Consider the following 10,974-nt stretch of genomic DNA (forward strand, 5'->3'; position numbering starts at 1 on the left):
CTTGTTGAACATAGTACAGTCAGAGGTCTTCCTCCTCAGTCTTTTAGCCAGGGAGAGACTCGGCTTGTTGCACATTATGGGTTCCACTTGTTTATTTGGTGGAATTCAAGTTCATTTGGGAGTCTGATGATCAGCGTTCCTACTGGGTCTCCTTACAGCTTACATTTCCACAACAGCTGATCCAAATGTTGGTCAGGAGTAAGACCCTTGTTCTTGCAGACCCTAACACTAACCATAACTGTAACCCTCCACCATAACATTTGCTTGGAGAACTTTCCCAAAGTCAACAATATTCGCCGGCTCATTCCAGCCACTTCCCGCTGCCAGAGTGCTGAATTCTCTGGCATATCAAGATACAGGATAATTGCCCTGATGTAACTTCAACAATAAGTCCCCACATGTTCAGCCCCCATGAGTGAGATCAATCACAGCACTAAGCTCAGACATAAATTGATCATATGTAGTCGTTTTGATCTGTGATCAGACCGTGGTAACCCAGGGTAACGCTTTGTTGGCATTGATCTTAGCCATTTGGTTTTGTTGTTCTATCTGATGTTAAGACAAGGAAGTCAGCATTTGTAAAAGAAACCTTCAATCGCCCTCTGATGTTTGCCCAACAAAAGCCCCTGAGGCATCCCATCTCTGCATGATAGGCAAGGCATTCTGTATCGCAACAGGAATAAAATGGGCTTTACTTATATCAGGGGCAATCCCAGACATAATCCAAACACAAATGAAGGACAAAGCCAGCAATGAACAAACACCAATAGACATGAGATCCAAGAGAGTACTTATACATGCAGAGGTCAGTAATGATAAACCAAAACACAAACAGAAGTACAAGGGGGCTAAGACCAAGACTAAGAGCCAGAGAACAAGATACAAGCAGGAGTCCAAACATCAAGGCAGTCCAGACCAACCACTCAGTATGCAATGTTAACATGGCAATACCTCAAAGAGGAAGTATCGGAAACAAGCTTAAGTAGAGCATTCTGGTAATTGTAAGACAGGAGGGAGGGCAGCATATCCTGAAGACATTTTGCCTTCAACTAGTCAGACTTGATGGCTGAGTGGGAGAAGCAGGTTGACTATTCATCTAGTTATCATTTGTGATACTGTATAGGATTATGTGAAGTACAAATACTAATAGTATATACAGGACCAACAGGACCATATTCAGGAGTTAGCAAATTTCCTCCCTAATCTAGTCACTCTAGTAGAAAGAGCTATTATTGTTGGTGACTTCAACAGTCACTTAGATGGTGCCCAAGACCCTCTGAGATCAGCCCTTAGTTCTATATTAAAATCAATTGGTTTCACCCAGTATATAAGAGAACCCACACACTCTGGTAGACATATGCTTGATTTAGTACTGACATATGGTGTAGACATAGAGAACAGTCTTAGTACCCCAGTCTTATGCCATCTGAGACCATTCCCTCATTTCATTTGAACCACATATGAGCCATGATATAGTAACCTTGCCTTCCTATCATACCAGATGAACAATCACATCAACCACTGCATCTAGATTAACCGCAAATCTCCCAGACTCATCATTTCTGACTGGGATACACTCAAACCTCACAGAACTTGATCAAATGACTGAATGCTTAGAATCAGTATTTCACTACATTTATGGCATTTAGCTCATGCTTTTTATTAAAAAAAAAAAAAAAAAAAAAAAAAAGCTTACAATTATTAGTAAAACTTGAGCAATTAAGAGTTAAGGGCCTTGCTCAGGGGCAACCTGGCACTTCTGATTACAAGTCAAGTACCTTAACCACTGAGCTACCACTGCCCTACACAATCACTATCACTATCAGTAGTGCCTGTTGTTGGCCAGAAAAGAATGCCTGATTTAATGGACAGGACAGCCGGACAAACCTCCCCCTAGAAGTGGGATGGGATATAGTGGACCAATTAACAACCATCCAACTTGAAACATATATGACACCATTCAACATGCTCGATTTGGCATTATAGCTTTCTCAGTGCTCAGATTGCTTTCAGGGTATTTAATCTGTATGTGGAACTGGGGTCTTAGGTGGGGTGAGGGGCAACATAGCACAAGAACACCCCTAGGCCCCATAAGAATGGGGCCCAATCCCAAAAAGTGTATACCGGTACTTACTCCAGGCAGGCTCATTGGTCAGTATTCTTCTCCCCTATCCAGTTCACCATGACCTACTGGCCAGGGTCAGAGAATAATAAGGCAGACCTAGTTCTGGAAGAAAACAAGCAGCTTTGGGAGAGAACACTTTTCAGCCTTTAAGAGGAAGTTGTACCCATGATGAGGGGACTCTCCAGTCTGTCAGCTGGGAGACCGTATGTGGGTAGCCACCAAAGGTGACTATATGGGAGGCAACAGAATGTGGGCCCTTACACCATTCAAAGATGCATCATCGAGGTCACATATCAGGTCGACTTTCCTTTGAGTAGCAGAGCATCATTAGCCTTTCATGCATCAACTCTGAAACCTGTGGTTGCAGGGCTTCTGGAGGTTGCTGGAGGCACTACTACTCCTCCATCCCAACTCGATGTTAAATGATGGTCCGCCTACACTGACTTACCTGCTGGAGTCCAGGAGACCTTGGTGTCAACTCCAGTACCTGGTGAACTGGGAAGGGAGTAGCACAGAGAGGAGCCGGTGCCAGTCAGTCAGATCCTGGATCTCTGTGCTCACAGTGCTAACCCTAACCCTAATCCTAGTCCTTTCAGTGCTAACCCTAACCCTAATCCTAGTGCTCTCAGTGCTAACCCTAACCCTAATCCTAGTGCTCTCAGTGCTAACCCTAACCCTAGTGCTCAGTGCTCACCCTAACCCTGGTGCTCAGTGCTAAGATTAACCCTAAACCTAGTGCTCAGTGCTAACCCTAAACCTAGTGCTCAGTGCTAACCTTAACCCTAAACCTAGTGCTCAGTGCTAACCTTAACTCTAAACCTAGTGCTCAGTGCTAACCTTAACCCTAAACCTAGTGCTTAGTGCTAACCTTAACCATAAACCTAGTGCTCAGTGCTAATCTTAACCCTAAACCTAGTGCTTAGTGCTAACCTTAACTCTAAACCTAGTGCTCAGTGCTAACCTTAACCCTGGAAGATACATCATACTCTCAAACTCCTCACCACTGATGGCTGTAGCATCATTAGTATTTGAACTTGATCTAACCTATAGACTACAATCTGAATTAATGATCAGCAAATTAAAACACACAAATTGATGTGAACCTCATGTGCTCCTTTCCATATACATTTAAAAACACACAATGTCAGGAAAACCTAAATTGTTTTATTAACCAGCAATACTTACTTGATGGGCACAAAGCAAAACTGCTTCACAAAACAAAATGGAATGAATATCAGACACTCATCTAAACCTAACCCCTGACCCTGGAACAAACTGTTCAATACGTTCAGCATTTCCTTTAATTCATATATAACCCACATATTTTAACACCAGTATGCTCTTCTACGCAACATTGTCAGGTGCAGGCAGGAACCTTTTCACATTTCACACATTGACCCCAGATCAGAACATGTGCATCAGAACATGTACCCAATATGCCCCATTTCAGAACATTTCAGAAACAAATTACAACAAAATATGATACAGAAACATACTTTTGGGGAAGCTGTTCTTTATCTGTTTGGATTTAAAGTAACCCAGTAGTACTTAGATGTTTGATATGTTAATTAAATATTTACCCTACAGTCACTTAAAATCCTGTGCCACTTACATTCCTACTTCCTATACAGTGCTGAAGGATTAACAAGATTAAAGCCATTAAACTATCATTCTATTAACTTTTCTCTCTAACTGCACTAGTATCCCACTGTTTCTTTCACAGATTTAATACGACGTCAAAATAATGCACACGGCAGTTTGTTACTGAAGTGACTGCGCATCTGCTCAAGTGTTTCCGTCAGACTTTGACTGAAAGGTTTCAGCCACATTACTTCACCTTATTCACTGACTTTTACTTGCAGACTTACAGCTTTTTTGCTGTCCCTGAATTTGTCTTTTGTGTGAAAACATTAATTGGTTTTGGGATTATGGGAATGTAGGTACTGACATTTATTTGTGCCTGGAGGCTACCAGCGCACACTTGTCATAGTAACACACTGAACTGAAACTCTACCAGGAGTGGAGAACTACTGCACAGTCCTGTTCAGCAGTACTTTACAGCCCTATTTACTCATTGGTAAGGAAACGATGTCCCCATCAATGGAAGTTTAGGGTTGAAAACGAGGCATAACAAGGACATGAGTGCTGTAATTCACCATTACACAGAGGGCTGTGTGGTAGAATCGGCAGTGTTGCTGTGTGTCTCCGTTCACCAGGCAACGGTAAACTGCGCTCACATAAGCACTTCAACACTGGTGATTTACCATGCACGTGAAGCATGACCTCTTAGAAATACTTTTCAGTACATGTATAAAGGATGCTATAACATGTATAAAGATGATATCACATATATAAAGATATTGTGTCAGTGTTTCACAAAAGAGCACATTTAAGACACTTTACCTTATTTACAGGAGAACATGGCTTATAGACTCTGCAGTACATAAAATAGGTTTAAAGTGTTCTGTTTCATTTTGTTCAAGATCATCTTTCATCCAGCTATGAGTTCCCAAGCTATTAATTTGGACAAGATGCTTCCCAGCTAGCAAAGTCAAATTTGTAGTTAAAGGGGTGTTTTACTGATCCTCTCTAATAATTCGATCACTGAAGCCTGTTGAACATACAGTCTACGTATGAAAGCTTGCTTCTCTCCACAAACCCCACAGCATATAGCCAAAGAGCAGGACCATGCCCCATCCTTCAGTCTCAACACTGTCCCCACCCCACAGAGCCTCTCAGCACTACGCACACACACACGCACACACACACACACACACACACACACACACACACGCACGCATGCACACACACACGCGCACACGCACACAAACTTCTTGGCTGTGGAGAGCTACTGATGGAGCTTAATATGATTAAAGATGGACAGTCTGAGTGAGTTGTTATGGTCCTTTGACCAAAGAGCTTTAGTATTTATAATGTGACATTCGAAGTTCTTGGTGTCTTAATGTCCTGCTCTGTATTTGGGGTCAGGAGAGGTAGTACAACAATATACTGGGCTCCAAAACAGGCTTTGTGTATAGCCCATCATTTGACCACCTGCTTATGTTAACTGATAATACTAAACCTTTTAATCTGTGTGTTTTTCATACTGTTTGCAATGCATACCAAACACTTTAAACCATGAGGAAAAGCTCCAAAACAAGCTATGATATACAAAATATTGTTTTTTTTTAGTTTATAGCTGGGTGGCAAAGTTCTCAGATGTCCAGTTTCACCTGTCATTCACAGATACACAACATGCAGAACCAACATCAGGCTAATGAGCAAATGAGAAGTCATGTGACTCAGACATCACGTTAATCAGGGTGCTGCCTCAGCTCTGCTCTCTGTGCTTCTAGCAGCGTTCATCCTCGTCAGAGTCACTGAGGAGCTCACAGCCTGATGCTCCTGCAGTGGCCTGTGCCAGGCGCTTGCGGAAATGCCCATTTGGCAACTGCCAGGAGTGCCGTGCCTCTGGGGCATAGCTGACGGTGCTGGCATGACCCAGACTTGTTGCTATGGCAGCTTCAAAGGTGAGAGTCTCCTCTGGGCAGCTGGAGTCTGGGCTGTTGAAATCCTTGTGCATTGGCAGGTAGGGCTCTGAGATTAGGCGCTGTGGAGAAGCCTGGGTAACCAAGGCCTGGCTATCTGAGGTTCCTGGGGCTGCGCCACATGGAGGAGGCTCACCCTGCTGAGATGGCTCCTGCCCCTCTCCTACAGGCTGGGCTCTTGACTTGCTGTCATCTTCTGCTGGATGGACACGAGACACAAGTGGCGAGTAGGAGATGTGTGGGCGTGGTCCAGAGGGGGTCTGAGGAAGCTGCCGCCGCCCTCTAGGGGTGCCTGTGTCTGAAATGGAGTGTACAGGACTTCCTGAAATGTCACTCTAGAAACAAAGGAAGAAGGCATAAATATAGTCAGAGCAGTGTGTAGAGTGGCAGTAGTAAGTTGCTGGCAGTAATGTGAAGTGGCAATAATGTGTAGAGTGGCAGCAGTGTGTCGGTTGGCAGCAGTGTGTCGAGTGGCAGTAGTGTGTAGAGTGGCAGTAAAAAGTGGCAATAATGTGTATTGTGGCAGCAGTGTGTATGTGGCAGCAGTGTGTTGAGTGGCAGCAGTGTGTAGTGTGACAGCAGTGTGTAGAGTGGCAGCAGTGTGTAGAGTGGCAGTAGCATGTGGAGTGGCAGTAGCATGAAGAGTGGCAGTAGTGTGTCGAGTAAGATGAACGCGAAGATTTAAGAACCAACATGATGTTTCTTCTTTTTCTGTAGTGAGAAATCTGCATTTCAAATTAACCAATTGGTTTCTTTCTTTTTCATTCAGAAGACTATTACAGTAATAAACCCTACTTGAAATAAAGGTATTGATGATTTTCTTATGGTGCTTTTTTTAATAACAATTTTTATTTTGGATATTTTTTTTGGTAACAAAATATGGAATTATTAAGTGCTTTCAAAACTAAAACTAAAATCAGATTCCTTTAGTGAAGTCAAGTTTATTTATATAGCACTTTTTTCTACTTTTTACAATGCTTTTGTGTTGTTATTAAGACTCTGAGGTTAGGAAACCTTTTGATTTGAGTGCTCTGGATTCAAGATGACCTAGCTACTAAGAATGAGAATTATTTTTATATGAATATGTACATAGTGTTGGCAGTTTATGAATTTGAAAATAGTGTTATCTATTTATGAACGTGTCTCTAGTGTTATCTGTACAATGATTATGTATTGTGTTCTTGGCGAGAATTTGTGTGCTTATGTCTGTCTTCACCTGTCTGTGTGGAGTGTGTGTTCTCCCTTCACTGGGTGACCTTGAGTGGGGTGTCTCCTGTGCCGTTGTCTGGCTTCTGTCCTCAGAGTTGCAGCGAGATGGATCAGGAGACAGCAGGTGCCTCCTCTCCTTAGAACGTCCCCTCTCCCTGCTCAAAGGCTCTCTCGGGTTGGACCCGACACCTATGCACACACACAGGTGTGTGCACGCACACACAAATAATGCCAATGCTTATAGGCTATTTGTGCATTTTTCTGTACTATGTTAGATTTAAACTCTAAAGGTTTGGTAACCAAATGGTTTTGTAACCAAAACATGCATACCTGACATTTAAGACACAGCTTACATACAGGCACTTGCTGTTGTTAGTCTGCTAAATGCTCAGTATTTAGTGTTGCACAGTTCACACCACCTGTGTTTAAGTTTATAAGTGTAAAACGTATACAAGCACCCTGTCACCCTGCACATCTGTAGACTTGCATATATGAAACAGCATTTTTTTGTTACAAGAACACCTGATAAACACCTTCAAATATAATACTCTTCCTGTTTATATGTTTCCTTTGCAAAGAAAATATCAGTAACTTTTTGCATATTATGGACTAGTTGTGTGTCACCTCTGAAGCTCCTTTGTCGGGGTCTCTCCAGGTGGTCAGGACTAACCCTCTCCAAGGAGAACGCTTCCTGCCAAACGCCGTTGACACACTGATCACCGATGGTAGAGAACGAACGCTTTATAAGCTTGCTCTCTGAGCTTGTCTGCAAATCACACACATACATGCAATCTGTATACACATGCACACACGACATGTAGTAAACATGAAATATGTATATACAGACACATACAAGAAACATGGAGTTAACATGCAATATGTATACACAGACACACAAGATTAAACATGCAACAATCAACAGTTTGAAAAACAACAATCATACCCCCATTTCTAACTTTGAATGAACACCACAATGATGAAGACAAAAAGAACATCAGAATAAAACTCTGGCATGTTGAATTTAGTAGCCTAATTCCTGATATTAATTATACCACACTTGTGATCAAGCTGTCAAGCACTACTGTACAAATGTGAGTCCAGGTCTCAGAACTAAATTCACCAGAAACAACACAGCTTTGGGCAAACTTTAGAAAAGACTTTAGAAAAGCAGCTTTTCTAAAACGTATCCATACTATGGGGTTCCAGACTACCATTGTCCCCTTTGACCTCTAGCAAAGCCCTTGAAACAGAGCTGCAGTAACTTGGAACAGCTGTGGACAACAGAAAATAAAACACTTACTAATTTCAGTATACCACTGGCGATATCCAATGGAGAAAAGTGAGACTATATTCTACACAAAATATATTCACTTGACTCACAACATTAAATAAAATCACAACTGCCAAATTCTTAGAAAACACAGCAAGTGTTACCTGATCACAGACTAGTTCCAGAGAGTTTATTTATTTGCCACTATTTCTAATGATGAATGCAATTTCTCAGAAATACTGAAACAGATCAAAACTAACAGGTAATTATTGGTAGCATGTTTTCACACCCTCTGAATGGTACCATGCAATTTCACTAGTCTGTTTAATGATAAATAAGCAACTTATGGATATTACATGTCCATTAGATCCCAGAATAACTGCCTATAACTGTCTCAGTTCATCCGTAGAATCACAGGAGACAGTGGAGACATGAGACTGTTTCCCTCCCCCCCCCCCCCAGTACAAATGTTGGCAATAAAATAGGATTCCTCTTTTGAACTTTGAATTTTTTTGCATTTGCTCATTGATGAGTATTTTATGGGAATTTTAGCTAGAATCAACAAAACAGTTTATAGTAAATATTTTAACTTTATGAAATACACACTGAATGGCCACTTTATTACAGACACCCATCTATTAGCATATTAGTGTTCAGGCTGTTCTACCTCCTTGCAGAGATGCTCTATAGGATTAAAATCTGGAGACTGTGAAGGCCAGAGAGGCAAAGAAAACCATGTTTCTGGGAGAAGTCCATGACTATACGACCCTTGTGTCATGGTAAATTGGCCTGCTAGAACACATCCTTCTGCCACAGGGCAAACAGCTGGCATGAAAGGATGAATTTGGTTGGCTACTATACATAGATAAGCCCTACTGTCCAACATCCATCACCAGGTATCAGAGGACCCAGGGTGTGCCAAGAGAACATTCCCCACACCATCACTCCACCTCCACCAGCCTTAACCTTTGACAGGAAGGGCTCATCCATTCATGCTACTTGCGCCAAATTCTGGCATTCCGATCAACATGGTGCAACAGAAACCTGGATTCTTATGACCAGGCGATGTTTGAAGGTTCATTTGGAGTTGTTCAGTTCGTCTGATTTTCTAATGTGGATTCACACTGAAACTGATCCACTGAAAACCTTATTTTATGTTGTCTCCATACAGGCAAGCTCCATTCATTAAAGGACATGTCTCTAATAAAGACACAAAGCCATTCAGTGTATACTTTTTATGATGCAAATTCATTAATATGCTTCATTACATACTGTAAATCAAAGCAGGGAACGTTCACGCATTTACAAAACAGCTTTCAGGCCAGCCCAAAAAGGTCACCTTCTTACACCAGCCCAAACACAGATCTCATTAGGGCTGTCCAAACACAGCCCTCATCAGACCGGCCCAATCACAACTCTCATCAGACCCATGATCATGGCCATCAGACTATTTGCCATACAGATGACAGATCAGATCCTTATGCTGTCATGTGAATCAGTGCTGAACATCAGATGTTTGCTGCATGTAATGCTACTGCTGATGTCACTGCTAAAGCCGCAGTTAACGCGCACTATGTTGAAAATGTTGGGGACAGACTGAGAGAAAGATAAGGCTAGGCTGAGCTAATACAGGCTGCAGTACCTGGGGCTCTCCAGCCAGTCGAGGCATGGAGGAGGCTCGGAGCGACACGCCTCTCCCTGGTACCTGCAGGGCAGCAGTCTGCCTGTTAGTGGAGCACAGCAAGGGGCTAAAGTCTCTGTGCTCTGGGACCTATGCAGTTAAAGAGAGAGAGAAGGCAGGAGGATGGAGGGAGACATTGTCTAAAAAAAAAAAGACATTAACAATGTCGTTACCACAGGCCTCCAGCAGCGGACCACAGCCCATCGCATTGTGCTGTAATCCCAACCAAATGAACACCTCTATGACTACTGTCATATTTCACACAAGGGCAAAAACACAACTGTTTTACACTCCCTGTCATGAGCAGAAAGGCGCATATGATAGATTAGGGGTAAAGAAGCAGGCAGAGGGATGACTAGCCATCCATGTTTAACTAAATAATATAATTATTCGGTTTCAATACCAGCCGCGCAAGTTAAATTAAATAATGCAATTAATCAGTTTAAATACCAGCAATACATGTTTAATTAAATTATTTAATTAATCAGTTTAAACACCAGCCATACATGTTTTATTAAATAATTTAATTTATCTGCTTAAATACCAGCCGTACGTTTTATTAAATAATTTAATTTATCTGCTTAAATACCAGCCGTACATGTTTAATTATATAATTTAATTAATCGGTTTAAATACCAGCTGTATATGATTAATAGCTCTCTCACAACATTGTCATGTACTTTGGGTAAGGTCATTCTTCACCATTGATCCATCACAGTATCCATCTATCTGGCATTTGTTATACTTAATTATGATTTTCATATTTTCATCTCATGAACAGGCACCAGCTCCTGGTTTGTAGCTTGCGGTCTGAAAGTCTTATGTGTATAGTGATTGTTTATGTGAATAGTGATCTTTAGTGATCTTTGTTTATGTGTAAAGTGATCTTTGTTCATATGTGTATAGTGATTGTTTATGTGTATAGTGATCTTTTCCTAGTCTTACTGCATGCAATTTTCTGGAAGGAACTGGAGCTCAAGAAGAGGAAGGATTCACTCAGAACTCAATATAGTCATTATATTGAAATATTATCTATTTCCCTGCATTTTAGGGAAACAATGGCTATTTTTGTTTGCATATGCGCAAAACGCATGTGTGTGTCGTTCATTGGCTATAAAATGTTTAAATACACACAGGTGAC

At 41.6% G+C, this 10,974-nt stretch overlaps 1 protein-coding gene across 1 annotated transcript in view; it reads right to left on the minus strand.

The window, feature by feature from the left end:
* Positions 1-3,269: 3,269 nt before the first annotated feature.
* Positions 3,270-10,974, minus strand: part of LOC113580060 (voltage-dependent R-type calcium channel subunit alpha-1E) — a 95,330-nt gene continuing 87,625 nt past the window's right edge. The window contains 4 exon segments of the mRNA XM_035522043.1: positions 3,270-6,008; positions 6,890-7,071; positions 7,507-7,648; positions 9,795-9,923. Of these exon segments, the coding sequence (XP_035377936.1) occupies positions 5,478-6,008; positions 6,890-7,071; positions 7,507-7,648; positions 9,795-9,923 (984 nt within the window). The 3' untranslated portion in view covers positions 3,270-5,477.

Source organism: Electrophorus electricus, chromosome 23 (assembly GCF_013358815.1).
Source record: "Electrophorus electricus isolate fEleEle1 chromosome 23, fEleEle1.pri, whole genome shotgun sequence".
NCBI classification, from domain to species: domain Eukaryota; kingdom Metazoa; phylum Chordata; class Actinopteri; order Gymnotiformes; family Gymnotidae; genus Electrophorus; species Electrophorus electricus.